The sequence below is a fragment of the Oncorhynchus mykiss genome, chromosome 6 (assembly GCF_057628025.1).
Source record: "Oncorhynchus mykiss isolate SJ-2025 chromosome 6, ASM5762802v1, whole genome shotgun sequence".
Taxonomy (NCBI): domain Eukaryota; kingdom Metazoa; phylum Chordata; class Actinopteri; order Salmoniformes; family Salmonidae; genus Oncorhynchus; species Oncorhynchus mykiss.
In genome coordinates, this window is record NC_143027.1 from 35,722,726 (window position 1) to 35,745,603 (window position 22,878).

The window sequence follows — 22,878 nt, forward strand, 5'->3', positions numbered from 1 at the left end:
TGCCCACATCCCTTGACTCACTTGAACTCAGCGGTGAGGAGGTTGAAGCCATTGTAGAGATGTCCCTCAGATGACACCCTCTTCAGGTAGGAGTAGCTGTCCTGGCTCTGATCTGCCAGGAAATTGGACACCAGGAACCCTACAACACACGGAACCAACATTATTCTTACATTCACACTAAATGCACAGAGAGGTTACAGAGCAGTTAGGCAGGCCCCTGGACATAGCAGACGTAGATTCATCAGTTGGCTGGCTATTTGGTTTTGTAACCACAAAACACATTTAGTTATACTATCCAATATGATCGACACAACACCGCTTATTGGTCCAGGTCTCTTTTGAAAACAAGACGAACCTGGTTAAATAAAAATACATTGAGAAAATTGTGATGCAGTTACGTGGAGGACATTTGAGATAAAGTATGTAACATAGGTCTTGGATTGAGTGACATTCGAGATAGTTTCCATGTTACGTAGCACTGTGAGTTAGCTGTTAGGAGGACAGGCTACTACCCAAGATGGGGGATCTGCACTACAACAATGAAGTGTGTCAAGAAAAAGACTGAAATGTGAAAACTGCTATTACACAAGGAGGTGTTTCCCTTGTGGGGTTGAGCATCGGCAGTAGACAGCTCTGATACAGAACGACAGTGGAGAGCTACTGTAGCGTGCAAACAGAGGAGGCGAGGGAGGCTGGCTGACACTACTATTCACTTATTGTGGTGCTATTGCTAGTGAATGAATCCTTCAAAAAGCGGTTTATTTCCATCCATTTGACCATTCCAGCTCCATGTTAGCTGCAGCTTCCTAGGAACAAAGCTGTTTGAGGAATGAAATATTAACACTACGGTGCATTCAGAGAGTATTCAGACCCCTTGACGTTTTTCCACGTTAGTCTTATTCTAAAATGAATTAAATTGCTTTTTTTCTTTCAATCTACACACAATACCCCATAATGACTAAGCAAAAACAGGTTTAGATATTTTCTCAAATGTATTACAAATAAAAAAAAATGAAATATCACATTTACATAAGTATTCAGACCCTTTACTCAGTACTTTGTTGAAGCACCTTAGGTAGCGATTACAGCCTCAAGTCTTCTTGGGTATGACACTACAAGCTTAGCACACCTGTATTTGGGGAGTTTCTCCCACTCTTCTCTGTAGATCCTCTTGAGCTCTGTCAGGTTGGATGGGGAGCATCACCGCACAGCTATTTTCAGGTCTCTCCAGAGATATGTTTGATTAGGTTCAAGTCCAGGCTCTGGCTGGGCCACTCAAGGACATTCAGAAACTGGTTGCCCTTCTGGAAGGTTCTCCCATCTCCACAGAGGAACTCTGGAGCTCTGTCAGAGTGACCATTGGGTTCACCTCCCTGACTAAGGCCCTCCTCCCCCGATTGCTCAGTTTGCCCGGGCGGCCAGCTCTAGGAAGACTCTTGGTGGTTCCAAACTTCTTCCATTTAAGAATGATGGAGGCCACTGTTCTTGGGGACCTTCAATACTGCAGACATTTTTTGGTACCCTTCCCTCAACACAATCTACAGACAATTCCTTAGACCACATGGCTTGGTTTTTGCTCTGACATTCATTGTCAACTGCAGGACCTTATATAGACAGGTGTGTGCCTTTCCAAATCATGTCCAATCAATTTAATGTACCACAGCTGAACTCCAATCAAGTTGCAAAACATCTCAAGGATGATCGATGGAAACCGGATGCACCGGAGCTCAATTTAAAAGTCTCATAGCAAAGAGTCTGAATACTTATAAGGTATCTGTTTATTTAATACATTTGCAAAAATGTCAAAAAACATGTTTATACTTTGTCGTTATGAGGTATTGTGTGTAGATTGGTGAGGAAAATAATAAATTGTATTAATTTTAGAATAAATCAGTAAAGTAACAAAATGGGGAAGAAGGGAAGTGGTCTGAACACTTCCTGAATATCAATACACTGCCTCTTAAAAATGTACATATCGGGCTGCTCAGTGGGTATATTCTCGTCCAAGTTGGTCCTCACCTCTTCCTTGTGCGTCTGGATTGGGCCTTCCCTCCAGGTAATTGGTCAGTGCGGCCAGCTTGCCCCTCTTGTTAATCCCCAGCCATGATCCTCCTTCCTTCCCCTCCTCCAGGTCCAGCCCTGACAACACACAATCACATCACACTCCATGTCCGTCACAAAACACATACATGAATTTTATTCCCATTGTAACACCTCTGTCTGAAAATAGAACAACAGTTATAGGCCTAACTGACCAGTGAGATTGATGCTATACTGAACAAAAATAAAACGCAACATGCAATAATTTCAACTATTTTACTGAGTTACGATTCATATAAGGAAATCAGTCAATTGAAACATTTATTAGGCCCTAATCTATGGATTTCATATGACTGGGCAGGGCATAGGCCCACCCACTGGTAAGCCAGCCAATCAAATTCATTTTTCTCAAAAGAGCTTTTATTACAGACAGAAATACTTCTCAGTTCCATCAGCTATCTGGGTGACTGGTCTCACACAATCCCACAGGTAAAGAATAAATATTTGGAGGTCCTGGGCTGGTGTAGTTACAAGTGGTCTGCAGTTGAGGCCGGTTGGACATACTGCCAAATTCTCTAAAACGATGTTGGAGGAGGCTTATGGTAGAGAAACAAACATTACATTATCTGGCAACAGCTCTGGTGGACATTCCTGCAGTCAGCATGCCATGTGCACGCTCCCGCAAAACTTGAGACATCAGGTGTTGTGTAACAACATTTCACATTGGCCTTTTATTGTCGCCAGCACAAGGTGCACCTGTGTAATAATCATGAGGTTTAATCAGCTTCTTGATATGCCACACCTGTCAGGTGGATGGATTACCTTGGCAAAGGAGAAATGCTCACTAACAGGGATGTAAACAAATGTGTGCAAAAAAATTGAGAGAAATAAGATTTTTGTGCGAATGGAAAATTTCTGGGATCTTTTATTTCAGCTCATGAAATATGGGACCAACACTTTACATGTTGCCTTTATATTTTTGTTTAGTGTGTGTGTGTGTGTATGTATATATATATATATATATATATTACATACACACTGTGAATCAACAATGGCAATCATGTATGGCAATGGCAATCATGTATTGCTGAAAATAATGCTGCCAGTCACTCAAAACAAGAGTTTGCTTATAATAAATCTATTAATTCTAGAAGAAGCACAAAGTACAAATGTTTCACCCTGCTCCAAGCCATCGCTGACTGCCTAGTTTTACTCCTTTGTGAGTAAAACTGAAGAAGTGCATAAAAACCAAAACATTCAAGGAAGAGGCAATTTTGTACTTTATGCAGTTAAGGCTGAGCAGTGGTTTTCTGAGAAACAGACAGGCCTCTCTGCCTTGCATTCATCATCATGGGAGCCTCATTACCATGTAGAGCACGGAACTCTGAAAACGCTGAATAGATTAATTCTACTCATACATTCTGTTTGTCTGGACGCGGAGTGAAGCGATGCCCTTACACGACTCATAGGGAATACGACTAGCAGTGGAGCGTTAAGAGATATATAGATAATTTTATTACAACCAGTGTGACTTGCTAGTCGCTTACCATTTTGCACTTGTATTGCACTTGGAAGAAATGAACCCACTGAAGAATGAATACCAAGTTATTAATACTTATTCTGTACGAAAACTTGGATAAACTTCTGGAGGCAAAGGGCCATGCGATACAGGCGGTTCATCTAGACCTAAACTGTGACTTAAACACTGAGATAGGCTGTGTGTGTTTCTATGAGAGAGGGGGGTAACTAAGGGAAGCATGTGCAGAGGCAAGATGGTAAGTCTACACTTCCACCTCATTAATACAGGCGCACTGAGACAGCCAGGGAACAGAGGAGAGGTACTTTGCTGCAGAGAAACCCAGCCAAGGCCTGAACCCAATAGGGACCGGTAGAGATGGAGCTGCTGGAATCCCAGAGCGTATTCTCCCAGGATGATGGTAGAGCCGACAAACATGAAGACAGTCAGTGCTACTATGCGTGTGCTGTCCTTGAAAAAGGTTTCAAAAGTCCTCAGCTCTGCTCTCCCCGTGAGGCATAGATGAATAAATTGGCAATAAAACATCAACACATTGTTTAGCTGTAAGATCAGGCCGAGATTGACTTGTGTGGACTCACTCAAACAAACATCAATATCACCTTCAACCAGAGGCCAACCAACGTCCCTCCACCCACACACCAGATAAGAGCCTCACTGGCCACACTCATTCATTTCTGCCACACCACATAGAATAAGCCGTCAGTTGAATGGCTGCTACTCAAGCTTGTGTAACGGATTTAAAAAAAAAAAAATAGTTGACTCAGAAATACTATAAAAAGGCTGTTGAACAAAACAACTTCCTAGTCTGCTGTGAGAGGGAGAGGAAATGAAAGGAATCACTCAGAAACAGAGGAGAAGCAATGCTCTATGACAGGACGCTTATTGTAATCCCCCTTCTTAGCCTTACACCCGGTTCACTTTTTAAACAGCCTGAACACTCAGAGATGCATTTTTTTTTCTCAGTCAATGCTCTATGCTCTTAATAATGAAAAAATGGAATGACTGGGACAATCAGTGCATTAAATTCCTCTCAAAAAGTATTCCCGTCACATCACAGTCATGACCGCAGTCAAATTCCACATGACCATTGAGTCACGGTAATCTCTTACACCCTCTGGACATGTATTGGGAGTACCCTAACCACCACCAGGTTGTTAATGGCCTGGTACTCGGGGCTCTATTGTTCCTCTAACCACTCTGACATCAATACAAACACAATTGAAAATCACATCAGCAAAACAGTATCATGCTTTTAAAACTCAGTTAGGCTACAGTTTTTGACCTCACTGTGACGATCAATTTAAAGAAAGAAGTTCAACAATGGGTTGAAACTGGATGTTGTTTCAAAGCCAAACAATGAAATGGACAGCGCTTTCTCAGGTGATGATTAAGTCAAAGCATTTCAAATGTTGCACGTGAAACACCCATAAGCATATTAGCGCTCATACATGGGCCTATATATGAGCCTAAGTCCTCCCACCCCCAAAAAACAGAATACATTATTTTATTACATTGCCCACTGTTACAATACATTACAATACATAGCCCACTGCATATTACGCATGGCAGAAAAACAAAAAAGATAAGATTGTCTTTGGTACATAATTGGTCTAGCCAATACTCCAAAATTAAACTAATTCTATGAATCACCGTTAAGTGTAGACTGTATTATTATGCATACTGGATGGACTGATTACCCTATGCTACGCTCCAAACTTTCTATCCATGAGTCTGGGAGAGAATGCTTAGACCTGGGAGATCAAAATCACATTTTATTTGTCTCTTGACATGGAAACCAATATCTGGCTCATGAATGCATTCTAGCCGAGTTGAAATGAAATGGGTTGTGGTGAAATAAAAGGCTCTCAGAGAAAGACTAAATTCTCTCTGTCGCCCCACAGTGTGGTTCTGCCACTTCAACGTCAAGTGCAGATACTTACCACTGAGGATTTCGCTGTTGCTCGCCCAAAAGTCTGCAGCTTTGGTTGGCCTGTTGTAGAACTCATCTCTGTTTGCGGCCAAAATTAGCCTGAGGGAAAAAGAGAAAGCGAGAGGACTAGAGTTATGAGGGAGACCATGGTAAACCACTTAAGGTAATGTACTTTAGCGCCATAACCTAGTGGTGGTATCCATCTTGACATATTATTATGTTTTGGGTCGCATCTCTTTAAATTGAAGAGACTGAGCCCTGGCAGTGTCTTCAGCGGCCCAAATCGCACCCTATATACACGTATAAAGTAGTGAGCTATATATATCAGGGCCCATAGCACTCTGGTCCAAAGTTGTGCATTATAAACAGAATAAGATTAAGTAACCTGTGCTCATTTGCCAGGCTGCATTCTGCACCAATGAGTGAATCAAGGCGTCAGTATGCTTCAGTTAGGCTGGCGCCTAGCCGAACTTGGCTGTGCTCGCATACTCCCTTAAAAGACTGTCGCTTGGGGGAAAAAAAAATAAAAAGGGGGGGGGGGGCCCCGAACAGCTGAAAAAACCCTCACCGAAGTCCAAAACGAACCCTCCCCCCAAAAAAAATGACAGTGTCATAATATAGGCAGGAACTCTATATATACACTGAACTGTTTCGGCTGGGAAGCATGCGGACGCCTGAGGTGTGACAGAGAAAATAAAGAGCTATACAGTGCCTTGCTGCAGACCTGACTGAGCTGAGCTCCTGACTGAGGTTGCATGTTCCCTAATTGTCTGTGTGTGCACTATTCCTCCCCTCAGGACACGGCAAGGTTTGGCACCGCACCCCGTTCCCCATCAGCTGCAGCAGCAGGAGAAAGCTGATGTGCTGTCACGATCCAACATCATGTGTGTGTCTCAAATGGCACCCTACTCCCTATGTAGTGCACTACTTTCGACCAGAGCCCATGGGTACTGGTCAAAAGTAGTGCACTATATAGGAAATAGGGTTTAATTTGGTATGCACATCCATACCTCTGCCTCTCCACGTAACTTGATTACCTTAACGCAATAACATTACAACCCCTGCCGACTTTCTCCACCCAGCTTGGACTGCTGCACAGTGTGCATAGACAGATCACAGGAGATGGGCTTTTTTTTTTCACCGCAAACATCACATCAAATCCATAATACAACAGCATGCAAAAAAAAAACAACACATTTTCTCATCCTTCAGAGTTCCAAAAGGGCCATGTCAGAGAGAGGCTGAGGCTTCTAAAGGCCAGGGGAGGTGCAAGTATCAGATTGATCCAGTGCAGTGGATGGAGACAGAATAAATGTGCAGCTTTCTCCTGACAGCCCTCTAAAGCCAAATCAGCTCCAATGGCAGCTCTCTTAAATCAGACTAACATTTCGACAACGTTAAATATTACGACAAGTCTGGCCACAGAATTCAATGCTCAATCAGACCAACGTGTGGACAATGACGTTAACGTTAAGGCCAAGTCTTCGGGTAAAGAAACCCCTCCTCACAATCAGCCAGGATTGTAGACTATCCATGTACATTTCTCACACAAAAGGGAGCAAGAATGACATGGTACTCCACCCCTCCTCTCCCCCATATCAGCTCTCTTACACACTCAGCTCAGTTGACCATCTCTCCATTCCACAGACTGGATAGACATTAGCTCATTATGAGAATGAATTGGTCTTGAATTGTTTGCCGACGCCAGTGATTTGAGCAGTTAGAACGGGTGTTTTAATCCCCACTGCTATGCTGCTCGCCCCACAGTGTCTCCAACAGAGAGAACACGATATTGAAGATGGGGAAGGGAAGGACATCCTTTGATGAGGATCCATAGGATCAGAAGAAAATTGTCTTAAACAAGAAGACCTGTCAGACAGCAGACATTGGAGGAAGGAGCTCAGTGAACAGGAACTGTTCCATAGGCTAAACTAGTGTCTATGAAAAAGATTGGCATGAGGCTCACAAGTTAAACATGAGCATTTAACTGAAAGTGAAACCTAGGCCTTACACATTGGCAGCACCACCCCCACCTACTGCAATTTTCAGTAGTTATCCCATAACAAATGGGCCTTAATGTGCCACTCATCACACTGACAGACTATCACTGCTGTAGCTAATGCTGCATTTGACATTAATCTCTGGCGACTTTTTACTAGCACTGCACAACTGTCACTTATTTAGCAAGGCAACAGTGCATGACTTAGTGACTTCACATTAATGTTCAGCTACTGTCCAATGAATCATCAGCCAGCCCAACACACACACACACGATTGTGGGGGTTTTCCTCCCAGTTTGGCTGCCCTATACGAATAGGCAACTGAAGCTGTCGTAGATCTATGGCGTTGGGAGAGAGGTGGGCTCGCAGTGGGACCTAAGTGATGAGGTTTGCAGTAGTAGCCTATACTGAATGTCACAGGGAACACCATTTAGTTCCCTGTGAAACTTAGTCTCTCTTGACTTGTTTTGTTCTGGCTCTACGAGGCAATGTAGGGTCAATGTATTTATACAACATGTGTTGGCCTATAATATAACCTACAGTTGTAACCAGGGCTCTAAATTAAAATTGCATTGCACTGGTGTTTAACTTTTGTCGATTTTTTTTAATCGATTAGAGCCCTCAGAAAGTATTCATACCTAGGGCAGTCATGACCGCAGTCAAATTCCACGTGACCATTGAGTCACGGTAATCTCTTACACCCTCTGGACATGTATTGGGAGTACCCTAACCACCACCAGGTTGTTAATGGCCTGGTACTCGGGACTCTACTGTCCCTCTAACCACTCTGATATCAATACAAACACAATTGAAAATCACATCAGCAAAACAGTATCATGCTTTTAAAACTCAGTTAGGCTACACTTTCACTGTGACGATCAATTTAAAGAAAGAAGTTCAACAATGGGTTGAAACTGGATGTTGTTTCAAAGCCAAACAATGAAATGGACAGCGCTTTCTAAGGTGATGATTAAGTCAAAGCATTTCAAATGTTGCACGTGAAACATATTAGCGCTCATGCATAGGTCTATATTTGAGCCTAAGTCCTCCCATCCCCAAAAAACAGAATACGTTTTGTTGGATTGTGTCGTTATTCAATACATAGCCCACTGCATATTATGCATGGCAGAAAAACAAAACAAAAAAGATAAGATTGTCTTTGGTACTGAGCCCTGGCAGTGCCCTGGTCTAGCCAATACTCCAAAATTAACAAATTCCAAATACCGTGAAATGCTTACTTACAAGCCCTTAACCAACAATGCAGTTAACAAAATTAAGATTTAAAGAAAAAAAATATTTAATAAATAAACTAAAGTAAAAAAATAAAAATTAAAATTAAAAAAAAGAGCAACAATAAAATAACAATAACTTGGCTATATACAGGGGGTACCGGTACCAAGTCAATATGCGGGGGTACAGACTAGTCGAGGAAATATGTACATGTAGGTAGGAGTAAAGTGATAATAGATAATAAACAGCAAGTAGCAGCAGCGTAAAACAAAAGGGTGTGTGTGTGTGTGTGGGGGGGGGGGGTACAATGCAAATAGTCTGGGTAGCCATTTCGTTAGCTGTTCAGCAGTTTTATGGCTTGGGGTATAAGCTGTTAAGAAACCTTATGGTCCTAGACTTGGCGCTGCAGTACCCCAATATAGTTGGTTCATATTTCAGCCTGCGTGTCCTGATCGTGTCAGATGTGGGTGGACAAAAATCAACATGCGCACACGGACTATTCCATCATTAGGAAAAATATGGAACCACCCAGACTTTGCCTAGAGCTGGCTGTCAGAACAAACTCATCAACCAGGCAAGGACTTTGGTCAGGGAGGTGTCCAAGAACCCAATGACCAATCTGACAGAACTACAGAGTTCCTCTCTACAGCACTACACCAATCCGGGCTTTTGGGAGAGTGGCCTGACAGAAGCCAATCCTGAGAAAAATGCACAACAGCATGCTTGGAATTTGCCAAAAGGCATGTGAAAGACAAAACATAAGGTTATTATTTTCAGATTATTTGGCCTGAATGCAAAGCGCTATGTCTAAAGAAAACCAAGCACAGCTCATCACCCGTCTAACACCATCCCTACCATGAAGCATGGTGGCGGCAACACCATGCTATGGGGATACATTCAGCGGCAGGGACTGGAAAATGTTTTCACTTTTTCAGTATGTGGTATTGTGTGTACGGTAGATGGGTGAGAAACCAGCAACAATTTAATCCATTTAGAATTTAGGCTGTAACACGAAAAAATAGGGGGTATGAATACTTCTTGAAGGCACTGTAGCCTATATGGATTCTCGCTACTTCTGAAGCACATGTTGTCCCCTGGAAATGAATATAGAACCCTGTAAATACATTTGTTATTTATAAAAAGCTAAAATGTTGATACAAAAAAAATAGTCACTGAAATAAAATAAAAAGTAATTTGTGGAATATTAATTAGGTTTCGACATTATGTTAAAGCACTATTTTCCTACTAACATGCATTACATTGAAAAATGTACACCGTCTCTTCAAGAGCGTAACGTTTGTGTAGACAACTAGCTAATGAGGTAAAAAAAACTAAACATGACTGAACAAAGTGTAAAAACAAAATGGTTAAAGGCCTGCGAAAAGATTTAGAACGGCCCACAACATGGTTTAGGAACGTAAAATGCGGCAACCCAATCCTCAACAGGAAGACAAAAACAATGCGCTGGTTAATATTGGTCAACTCTTTTGAACGGTTTGTGCTAGAAATAAACAGTAGCAATGGTGCAAGCATGACACTAATCAATCTGCGCTCAGGAAACAACAGCACGGCCGTATCATTACAACAATTATTCTAAAAAATAAATACAAATATTGTCACTGGTGCTCACAAATTATAACTGCAGGTCACACAGAAAAATATTTTTGTCGCATATGTGACCCAATTGACCACACTTTAGAGCCCTGGTTGGAAAAGTATCTAACCTGAGATAACAGCAATATCCAGTCAGGTATACACACTGTTCCCAGATAATGATATGCATTCATTAGACACACAGAACATGCACCGCGCATGTTTGTGTTCCACGACGTCCCTCGTCAGAGCCAACTACCTGAGATTTATTAGTTGCCATGACAGGGTCACCGGTCAAAGCGATTAAATAGTTCCACTGAGAGAGGCATTTATTCGCGGAGTACGGAACAGAAATGAGTCACTGAACTACAATGACATACGTAATAATTGTATCCTTTCTTCTGGGCCTTCACGGCAGACAGTATCTCCCATGAATCTTGTTCAGAGGGAGGTGGATTCTTTAAGAACAAATTGACCTGATCGGGGTCAACCTCTGTGCATCAAAGGCTAATGACGCAAAGCCGGTTGCGGTGACACGTGTGCCCCAAGAGTCTATGACGCTGTCCCCGAAACAAAGCAAGCACTAATGATTTTACACAGGAAAGAGCAGGGCATCCATCTGTTTATCCATCTGAGCCTATGGGAATCACTAGAAGAGAAACAACAAGAAAACCAACAGGATACAGCCATGCAGAGAGTGTGATTGTAGAGAATGATTACACAATTTATTCATGTCAATTATTCCTTACTTACAAAAAAAGGGTATACGTTTGACAAAGTCAACAGGAATGCTAAGCTAATATTTCAGCAATATACCTCCCATCGATGAGTCTCATATTGCAAGGGAAAGTGCTAATCATGATGGTGACGCAATACATAGACCTAATTGGAATTCAAAACCGAACATAGTTGTCAGGCAGGTATGTTGGGGGCATTGGGTGCATGGAAGAAAACTAGTCACTCAAGAGGAATTTAGCATTCTTGCATTATTTTGCCATTCCCCTCACTGACATAACCTACATGCACTAATTCAACCACAAGGATGCTAGGCCTATAAGTTACACGTATCCTGTGGGTCCAGAGTGAGTCATTGTTAACACACCGCCACTGTGATTGCCTTAGGCTAGGGCAATCTCCCAGAGGCAAAGGCAGAGATAGACCCTGGCCAGGTAGAGAGAGCTCCACAGATCCCAAGGGATTATTATAAACAGGGCTTTAAATTACATTGACTGCTCCTCTACCATTGGCCTTCAAGGACATTCACTGAGATAAATCAGCAGTGACTGTAGTAAAAGGTTAGCCGATGGTAGCCCTAGATGGTGTTCCGCAGAGCTTTAGACCAACATGGAAGGCTTTGAATTTGTCTGCATCCAAACTGAATTGTTCCATTTCATTGAAATTGTGAAGTGAAACGGAGCAATTCAATTTGGATTCAGGCTAGCTTTAAAGACCTCCAGTGAGACAGCACCACAGATTCTCTAGGGTTCTAATCATTGCTACTCTGCTTTGGATGCTACATCAGATTGGAGATGCCACACTTCAGCACTAGCCTAACGCATCTTCGAGGGAGCATGGTATAATAATTGGAGAAAAAAAATGTATGGGAAGAATGTCCCCTGCATCTAACTCAACACTACAATTCCTTTTTTAAATTCAATTTGAGCTCAACACCTGGAGGTGTTCATTTTTTAAAACCACCGTCTGAATATAGGCCTAAAGATATGAGGTCAAATGAGAGCAGTACAGACTAGGCAATATGGAAAAAGTGTGGTAATTTATAAAACGGGTGGGCCTAATCCTGATTGGTTAAAAGAGCATTTCAGCCGGTGACTATTCCACAAGTTACCACCGGCTAAATCTCTGTTCCATCTGACTGAGCAATCCACCGTCTCATCAGACCATCCAGGCAATTTATAAACTTGATCTCCACTATAAAAAGCATAGAGACACTATCACCCTTTTCATTTAGACTAACATTTAGTTTTCAACAGCGGAGATTTGTATAAACCTTACTGTCTGTCTCTGACATTTGCAACATTGTTTCAATATTCAAATTCAATATTCAAAACTGTCCCATAGTAATGAATGTGTAGGGGACGAGAGAGAGGAATCAAATCTAAAAACAAATTTATTTGTCACATTCGCCAAATACAACACCTTACAGTGAAATGCTTACTTACTAGCCCCTAACCAACAATGAATTTAAAAAATATATATATGGACAAGAATAAGAGATAAAAGTAACAAGTAATTAAAGAGCAGCAGTAAAATAATAATTTTGATACTTTTTACAGGGCGGTACTGATACAGAGTCAGTGTGCGGGGGCACCGGTTAGTTGAGGTAGTATGTACATGTGGGTAGTTATTAAAGTGACTATGCATAGAAGACAAAAGAGGGTAGCAGTGGTGTAAAAAGGGAGTGAGTGGGGGGGGGGGGGCACTGCAAATGTTGTTTGACCAGATGTTCAGGAGTCTTATGGCTTGGGGGTAGAAATTGTTTAGAAGCCTTTTGGACCTAGACTTGGCACTCAGGTACCGCTTGCCGTGCGGTAGCAGAGAGAACAGTGACTCGGGTGGCTGGAGTCTTTGACAATTTTTAGGGCCTTCCTCTGACACCGCCTGGTATAGAGGTCCTGGATGGCAGGAAGCTTGGCCCCAGTGACGTACTGCGCCATACACACGACCCTCTGTAGTGCCTTGCGGTCGGAGGCCGAGCAGTTGCCATACCAGGCAGTAATGCAACCATGCTCTTGATTGTGCAGCTGTTGAACATTTTCAGTCTCCTGAGGGGAAATAGGTTTTGTCGTGCCCTCTTCATGACTGCCTTGGTGTGCTTGGACCATGATAGTTTGTTGCTCTCAACTTGCTCCACTTCAGCCCTGTCGATGAGAATGGGCACGTGCTCGGTTCTCTATGTCCTGTATTCGACAATCATCTCTTTTGTCTTCATCATGTTGAGAGAGAGGTTGTTGTCCTGGCACCACATGGCCAGGTCTCTGACCTCCTCCCTATAGGCTGTCTCAGCCTACCACTGTTGTGTCATCGGCAGATGTAATTATGGTGTTGGAGTCGTGCTTGGCCATGCAGTCATGAGTGCAGTCATGAGTGAACAGGGAGTTCAGGAGGGGACTGAGCACGCATTCCTGAGGGTCCCCTGTGTTGAGGATCAGCGTGGCGGATGTGTCGTTACCTACCCTTACCACCTGGGGGCGGCCTGTCAGTAAGTCCAGGATCCAGTTGCGGGAGGTGTTTAGTCCCGGGGTTCTTAGCTTATTGGTGAGCTTTGAGGGTACTATGGTGTTGAACGCTGAGCTGTAGTTAACGAACAGCATTCTCATGTAGGTGTTCCTTTTGTTCTGGTGGGAAAGGGCAGTGTGGAGTGCAATAGAAATTACATCATCTGTGGATCTGTATGGGACGGTATGGAAATTGGACTGGGTCTAGGGTTTCTGGGATGATAGTGTTGATGTGAGCCCTGACCAGCCTTTCAAAGCACTTCATGGCTACAGACGTGAGTGCTATGGGTCGGTAGTCGTTTAGGCAGGTTACCTTAGTGTTCTTGGGCACAGGGACTATGGTGGCCTGCTTAAAGCATGTTGGTATTACAGAATCGGACAGGGAGAGGTTGAAAATGTCAGTGAAGACACTTGCCAAGTTGGTCAGCACATGCTCGCAGAACACGTCCTGGTAATCCATCTGGCCCTGTGGCCTTGTGAATGTTGACATGTTTAAAGGTCTTACTCACATTGGCTACGGAGAGCGTGATCACACAGTCATCCGGAACAGCTGGTGCCCTCATGCATGTCTCAGTGTCATTTGCCTCGAAGCGAGCATAGAAGTAGTTTAGCTCGTCTGGTAAGCTCATGTCACTAGGCAGCTCTCGGCTGTAGTCTAATGGTTTGCAGTCTAATGGTTTGCAAGCCCTGCCACATCCGACGAGCGTCAGAGCAGGTGTAATACGATTCGATATTAGTCCTGTATTGACGCTTTGCCTGTTTGATGGTTTGTCAGAGGGCATAGCGGGATTTCTTATAAGCTTCCTTGAAAGCGGCAGCTCTAGCCTTTAGTTCAGTGTGGATGCTGCTTGTAATCCATGGCTTCTGGTTGTGGTATGTACGTACAGTCACTGTGGGGACGACGTCATCATCGATGCACTTATTGATGAGGCCAGTGACTGATGTGGTGTACTCCTCAATGCCATCGGAGGAATCCCGGAACATATTCTAGTCTGTGCTAGCAAAACAATCCTGTAGCTTAGCATCTGCTTCCTCTGACCACTTTTTTATTGATCTAGCCACTGGTGCTTCCTGCTTTAATTTTTCCTTTTAAGCAGGAATCAGGATAGAATTATGGTCAGATTTGCCAAATGGAGGGCGAGAGAGAGCGCTTTGCATGAGTCTCTGTGTGTGGAGTATAGGTGGTCCAGAGTTATTTTTCCTCTGGTTGCACATTTAACATGCTGATAGAATTTTGGTAAACGGATTTAAGTTTTCCTGCATTAAAGTCCCCAGCTACTAGGAGCGCCACCTCTGGGTGAGCGTTTTCTTGTTTGCCTATGGTGGAATACAGCTCATTCAATGCTGTGTTAGTGCCAGCCTCTGACTGTGGTGGTATGTAAACCGCTACAAAGAATACAGATGAAAACTCTCTTGGTAGGTTGTGTGGTCTACAGCTTATCATGAGATACCCTACCTCTGGCGAGCAATAGCTCGAGACTTCCTTAGATATCGTGCACCAGCTGTCATTTACAAAAATACATAGTCCGCCGCCCCTTGTCATACCTGACGCCGCTGTTCTATCCTGCCGGTACATCGTATAACCAGCCAGCTGTATGTTGATATTGTCGTTCAGCCACGACTCCGTGAAGCATAAAATGTTACAGTTTTTAATGTCTGGTTGGTAGCTTAATCTTCCGTGGAACTCGTCAATTTTATTCTCCAAAGACTGCACGTTTGCGAGCAGAATGGATGGAAGTGCGGGATTATTTGATTGCCTACGAATTCTCAGGAGGCAGAATGGCCTCCTCTTCACGCAGATCACGGGTATCGGGGCCTGTTCCCGAGGAAGCAGTATATCCTTTGCTTCAGGCTCGTCAGAGTCATGAAAGAAGAATATATATAATTCTGCTAGTCTGTGGTGAGAAATAGCAGTCCTGATGTCTAGAAGTTATTTTTCGGTCATAAGAGACAGTAGCGGCAACATTATGTACAAAATAAGTAAAGAAATAAGTTACAAACAATGCAAATAAACAAACAAAAAAAACACAATCAGCTGAGGGCACGTAAAATGTCTGCCTTCTTCTCCGGCAGGCATTTCTCAGCCAGTCGAAATCATGAATCAACTGGAATAATTTTATAGATATATACATAGAAATGTCAATTGAAAAAAAGTACAACGAAATGAAGTGCAGCTAGTTTGCATTCTTTCCACCTTCAGTTTGAAGTTGTGTTGGCTAGCTTCTCTGAACAACAGTGTTCTAACGAGAGAGCACATTTGACAGGCGAAATCGTGCCTCATTAGCTTATTGTTATGTATGTATCCAAATAAACGTCACTTGAAATCAGCTTAAACAAATGCAAATGCAGCTACTTTGTTGTTCGTCTGCAGTCTGCACTGTTTGACGTGACTAAGTTGGCCGTAGTTGGCTAGCTAGCAAGCGTCTCTGGCAACGGAACCAATAGAACGAACGACAAGCCGGCTTGGGTAGCAACCCTAGATTTGTTTCAGGATCATATCTTGTGGAAGGATGAAATAGTATGAATAAATTCATCAAAATAAAGTTCATGAAAATTTGTCAATCATTATTTGAAAATGTTTGTAACCCTCAACTTTGTTTTGGGCCTAACAACACCAGTGCCAATATATCCTCCAAACACCGGCTTCTCGAGATTATTACTTAAATATAGTACAGAGGCAAGGAGAAGAGGCCTTACCTGTAGGCATTTTTGGATGCAGGCCGAGGGTCGAACTTGAAGAAGATGATACACATGTGGGTCTTAGGGGTGGGGGACGCTCTCTTACACTGGGCACGGTCAATTTCAAAACTTGGACATGTTGACAAGAGCTGGAAGAAAATGATAGTATAGTGAGAAAAGAAGTAAAGTGGGAAAAGGGGCGAGGGGGAATTGCTGCAATTGACTTCTTAAGTGTGAGAGCAGTCAGCGTCTTCACAAGACTACTCTACACTATGGCATGGCCTAGGTTCAATTTACAAAGGAGACAAACTAAATATCATACAGGATTGTGCAGGAAGCAATTTCACCTGCCACAGCTGTGCCAAGCCCTAGCTACAGAAAAGTCACGTGATATGAGAATGTTCCACATCCGTTACAGCTTAGCTAGTGTACAGCCTAGGCAGAACTTTTTCAACTAACCTTCACATAACAAGAAAGTTACTTCCTCTCAACAAGCTACCGGTGTCTTCGTCTACCATCGCTAGTTGCAGGTGGAACGGAAGAATAAAAAAAATGCTTGGTTAATAAAATTAAATACATTTTTGCTCCAACACCAACCTGTCCTGAGCAATGAGAGAAGATCTGAAATAGACAATATGGCGGCATACACACTGTTGGATTACCTCATGGAGTAAAAATGTATTTCATTTAATTAATGGAGCATTTTCTAAATTCTTACATTCCTCTTGCAACTAGCGATGGGAGATGAGAAGACACTGGTAACTTCCAAGTTGAGAGGAAGTAATGTTCTCGCTACGAAAAGGTTAGTTGAAAAATTGCTGCCGTATTTTTACACAAGCTAACAATTCTGTAGCTACTGTATGCTAAGCTCCTAACCTCATCCAAGTGGTAGGCTAATCCTGAAATATTCAATACAGGACAGCAATATTGTTGACAAGCCCTCATTTGTGTCCACACACTTTATTGTAATCTGATAGAGAAGTGATTAGATTGATCAAATGATGTGAAACAAAACACTTAGGTCCTCTTGTCCTGAAAAAGTTAAAATAAATCACAATATCAAACAATTACTCCGATCAGAATTGCATCAGAGGCCAACATGGAATAATATTTAAATATTTTTTTCATGTAGGCCTACATAAATAAAAAAAGGTGTGAAAGCGTAGGTGATATGCATACAAGCCTCATGTCCAAACCGTGCTAACATGTGGGAGGTGTCATAAAAATGTATTTACACTTTTAATTACATAAATATAGGCTAAACACCAGTCATGTTCGACAAATATAATGGGATAATTAACATTAAAGTCTGAAGGCTTGATTCTGTCAACATCCTCAAGGCTCACAAGACCGGAGTGTGAAGAACAGTGCCTGTTGCACACCGCACATCACCCACCTTGAATTTGAGGGGAGATGGTCAGCATTTAACTATTTATTTAACAGTAAAACGTATTTGTTTAAAACCTGGACGTTTTATGAAGCATGTCTTACTGTGAGTCGAAGTAGCCTAGCCAAAATACGGCCATAGAAATGTTTTATAAACACTTAATATGCCATTGAAACAAACATTTTCCTCATATTCTATTGGTTTTCAAAACAACCTTATTTTATTGTCCAGCAGCCAAAGGCATAATCCTAATCATACTATTAACCCATGTTAGTTACAGCATCCTCAGATCTCCCTATTTCTAAATTTCTAAAAACTATTTTAATCTGTCACATGAAGCAGTTTATGCGTGCAGTGCGCTTTTGAGAAGTGTTGATTTCCACTAAATGCATTTTGGAAACATTCGCAGGTAGCCTGCAGACATGTGCGCATTGTTGAGTTTATAACATGAAGAAATAAAACTTGATCAACATTATAAGCTAAACGTTGCATCAGCCTCATTGATTAAAAAAACAAAAAACAATTATAATATGTGCAGTGATTGTATGAATTTTGGATCTGTTGTCCTAGAGTCCGTTTTAAACCATATACTTATTTATCATAATCCCGGGGATGACAGGACACCCTTAATTTCGAGCCCTGGGAGGGAATTATTTATTAAAGACACTAAAACGTATTTGGTTGTAGGCTAATTGTAATGTTGAAATATTTTATAGGCTACCAAGGGTATAATTTGTGTAACTTTGTACTTGTACTTTGTAAAGTACAAGTTAGCCAACAAACACATACAAAGTAGCCTGATCAATTCACCTAGCTTACTGCCGAATAGGCATCAACTCACCACGTAGCTTATTTATTTACTTTTCTCCCTATTTCATGATATCCAATTGGTAGTTACAGTCACTGCAACGGACTCAGGAGAGGCGAAGGTCGAGAGCCGTGCGTCCTCCGAAGCACAACCCAGCCAAGCCGCACTTCTTCTTGACACAATGCACACTTAACCTGGAAGCCAGCCGCACCAATGTGTAGGATGAAACACTATACACCTGGCGACCGTGTCAGCGTGCACTGTGCCCGGCCTGCCACAGGAGTCGCTAGAGCGCGCACCACCACTAACTAAGCTAGCAGTTTCACATCCGTTACACTCACCCCCCTTTTGACCTCCTCCTTTTCTGCAGCAACAGCACCAATGTAACAGTATAACTTTAGACCGTCCTCTAGCCCATACCCGGGCGTGAACCAGGGACCCTCTGCACAACAGTCACCCACGAAGCATCCATCGTTAGCCATCGCTCCACAAAAGCCGCTGCTTTTGCAGAGCAAGGAGAGCTACTACTTCAAGGTCTCAGAGCAAGTGACGTCACCGATTGAAACGCTATTTAGCGCGCACCACCACTAACTAAGCTAGCCGTTTCACATCCGTTACATATATATTATATATATGTTATATATGTGTATGTAACGGATGTGAAACGGCTTGCTTAGTTACATATATACACATATAAACATTTTGGGTGGGGGAGGAAAACAAGTGACTTGAGCTTTTGGACAAGTAAAAAAAAATGTTTTACAAGTAGCTCAAAAAGTTAATGTCAAGCCCTGATCAGCGGATTCTTTAAAAAACTCAACTGACACACGAGGTCAGCACCTGGTGACCACTAAAGTGTGTGCAGGCTTTTGTGCCTACCCAGCACTGTAGCGAAACACCTACTTCAACTAATAGTTATTTATTATGAAGTGGCCTAGAGAAGCAGAACACATAGCTAGCAAGTAACCTATTATTTCTAGTTGCAAACAACATTAAGGTTAGCTTGTTAAACCAATAATTTATCTAATATCTCTGGTTAAGCTAGCTGACTAACGATACAATGGTTAGAAATCTGACGCTAGCTAGCTATAGTGAGCAAAAATGGCCAATCTGAGAACCAAGACAACAAAATGCCAATTATAGCATCTTGCTTATAATGTTACCTTTAGTCAACAACTTTGATCAAACACAGATTGTAGCGAGTTAGCAAACTAGCCAGCTAGCTAAAAGCAGCAGTCTTGCTCTAGATAGCTGTCACAACAAGGACAAAACAGGCAAGTGACAACTCTTCGCTACCGGTCTGTTATGCAACAAAATACAAAATAAGAATATATTACAATTAACCTGCCTGGTTACCTACTTTGAGTAAAGTAAAACGTACTCACTGTTACACTTGCTTCTGAAGATCAATCCATTCGGTTGGCTAATAAAAAAAATAAAAAACCGTATTCGCACTTTTGGGGTGCAGTTGATTTAGTTTGTCAGTAGGCTAGACCGGAACTTTCAGTTCAATGTCACTGGACGAATGAGAACTCCGCTCGCCCCGTGGATGGTTCCAGAATGGCCCGGGCGTAAATCGGGTGCATCCACTCTAATGGCGACCAACGAGCAACACACACTGTGATTCGCCGATACTAATGTTGCATTCATGTAATTTCGGGAACTTGTAAATATGACGGGAAAGACGTGTAAATTCGATGGGGAAAATGCACTTGAACGCTCATCCAACTAGTAATTGGTAGTACAGTATGAAGAAAGGCAGAAACAAATTCTCAAATCGAAGTCCCCGATCACACCTGTTGGCGATGTCATTGTTACGTTAGCTCGCTAATGCCACGTTCAAACCAACTGGGAACTCGGAAAAATACGAGCTCCGATTGGGCATAATCGTTTTGAATTGTCATCCATTTCGGGAACTCGGGCCTCTTTCTAGAGCCCCGACTTTCCGACCTGAATTTCACTGACGTCATGATTTGGCCTCGTAAATTCCTAGTTGTTTGAACACACTGGAGTCGGAAATCCGAGCGCCGAGCATCCGAGTTCCGACCACCCAGGTGTTTTGAACTTGGATCTCGATCTGAAGTCACGCACCACTGAAAATGTCAACAAACATGGCTGCGGTTTTGCCTGTCAATTCATTTCGGCATTAGTCAATGGTTTTTGCATTCCCTCAGCACTCAGCCAAGATGTGAACGTGGCATAAACCTGAGAAGACAGGAGATTTTCCAGATTTCTCATATCATTATTTGGAAAGTTAATGTCAGTTGTATCATTTCAATTAGTTGATAGGCCATTTCAATTAGTTGATATTAGCATTTTTGCCAATACATGTGTGACTGGGTAGCAACAATTTGGTCGTTTTGGTCAGTGTTTCCTATGGGGACACAATTAGTGGGAAATATGTAAAAAAAAAAAAAAAGGTATAAACAAAGATAATGGATAAATGAAGAGTTCACGCAGTCGTTTACATTTGGAAGAAAAATGGCCAGTTCCTGTTTACTTAAAGGTAAACTGCACCCAAAAATGATATTTTGGCATTTGTTTCATTAGTCCATTGTTGACATAGTCCCAAAATGTGTTGCTTGTCAGCACTCAAATTAAGATATGTAACTTTCAAAATACAGAAATCAGCCCCATATGATGTATTTTGCATCATATGATGCTGTATTTCAAAAGTTACATATCTTGAAAACTTGAGTGGATAGTCAAATTTAATAGTTCATTTAAACGTTTAAATTATTTGCAAGAATATCAATTCCCCTAAAAATCCTGTTTTAGATGGACACATCTGAAATCAGGCTACCCAATGGGACTTAAATAAATGCATAAAATCACCAGACAAAATAAACGTTCTACCACATGTTATTTTCGCTCAGCCTATTTGAGTACGGACATATACAATTTGGACGTGAAAACTATTTCTAAGATGCATACTTTCAGTTTTTCCAAACTCACTTAACCCGTGCGTAAGAGGGAGGCTGGCACACGTGCAGATCAAATATAACACTAGAACGCAGATTAAGATGTTTACATGTCATAATAATTGTTTGATACTGTTCCATCAATCCCATTCCAGCCATTACATTGAGCCCGTCCTCCAATAGCTCTCCCCACCAGTCTCCTCTGATGTAAATGTCCAATGAAACAGAAAAAATGAGGAAGTGGGATGTCTCGCTTCCTCTTCGTCTCTGGTATAAAAGCACACCTGTGGTGATAATGATGGTTTCCCAGGAACTGATGGCTTCTACAGTTGTAGCTAGATGGGGTACAGCACCATCTAGTTGCGTTGGGGACAACTGTAGAATTTGAGCTAACTCTAACCCTTTTCCTAACCTTAACCTAATTCTCCTAACCTGCTACGTAACGTAACTTCTGTCCATTGCTGTACTCCATCTAGCCACAACCATAGAAGCCATTGAAAGCTCGGAAATCTCTGACTTCCGACTTCAGTGCGTTCAAAACCACTGGGAAATTGGAGAAAAAAAACTAGCTCTGACTGGATCATCCAACTCAGGAACTCAGGCCTCTTTCTAGAGCTCAGACTTTCCGACCTGAACGTCACTGACGTCGTGATTTGACCTTGTATTTTTCATAATTCCCAATTGTTTTGAACACGGCATAAGAAACCATTAGTGTCACCGCAAACCAAAGCCCTGTTCGCAAATAAGAGCTTTATACACAAGATGGTCGGAAACCATGCAGTCTTTATGAGAATAAATGTTTGGTGCATGGTTGATTGATTATAGGCTACTGAGAAGGTTCCATGTGTTTGGAGTTACTTTGGGGGCCAAGCAGTTTATTGAAACCCCCCTCCTTTAAAAGTACTGTCATTGTTTTTGTCATAGTTTTGTGAATTCTTGAAAACACTGTTAGGCCTAGGCCTACTGTAGGATGTTTCAGAGTCATCTACTGAGTAGGACTTACTGAGATCACTGTTATTGGTTACATGTGCCTAATACAACATGTGAAGACTTGACAGTGAAATGCATACTTACGAGCCCATTCCCAACAGTGCAAAGTTAAAAAGTAAGACAAATATTTGCACAAAAAAAAGGAAATATACAAGGAGTACCAGTACCGAGTCAATGTGCAGGGGTACGAGGTAGTTGACGTAATATAGTATGTACATGTGGGTAGGGGTAAAAGTGACCATTTTTTGGGCCTTCTTCTGACACGGCCTGGTATAGAGGTCCTGGATGGCAGGAAGCTCAGCCCCAGTGATGTACTGGGCCATACGCACTACCCTCTATAGCGCCTTGCGGTTGAATGCCGAGCAGTTGCCATACCAAGCGGTGATGCAGCCAGTCAAGATGCTCTCAATGGTGCAGCTGTGGAACTTAAGGAACTGAGGGCCGATGCCAAAATCTTTTCACCCTCCTGAGGGGGAAGAGGTGTTGTTGTGCCCTCTTCATGACTGTGTTGGTGTGTTTGGACTGTG

At 42.3% G+C, this 22,878-nt stretch overlaps 1 protein-coding gene across 6 annotated transcripts in view; it reads right to left on the bottom strand.

Moving 5' to 3' along the window:
* LOC110525851 (transport and Golgi organization 2 homolog) overlaps positions 1–20,357 on the bottom strand; it is a 55,190-nt gene extending 34,833 nt beyond the window's left edge. For 2 of the 6 annotated variants that reach the window (XM_021606315.3, XM_021606311.3), the window contains exons 1-5: positions 19,826–20,357; positions 16,264–16,394; positions 5,518–5,606; positions 2,020–2,139; positions 22–139 (exon numbers count right to left, since the gene is read on the bottom strand). In XM_021606315.3, the coding sequence (XP_021461990.1) occupies positions 22–139; positions 2,020–2,139; positions 5,518–5,606; positions 16,264–16,319 (383 nt within the window). In that variant the 5' untranslated portion in view covers positions 16,320–16,394; positions 19,826–20,357. Of the gene's footprint in view, positions 1–21; positions 140–2,019; positions 2,140–5,517; positions 5,607–16,263; positions 16,395–19,603 lie in introns of all 6 variants that reach the window. The other 4 variants (XM_090237771.1, XM_021606314.3, XM_090237772.1 and 1 more) reach the window with 3 other exon arrangements.
* Between the last annotated feature and the right edge of the window lie 2,521 nt (positions 20,358–22,878).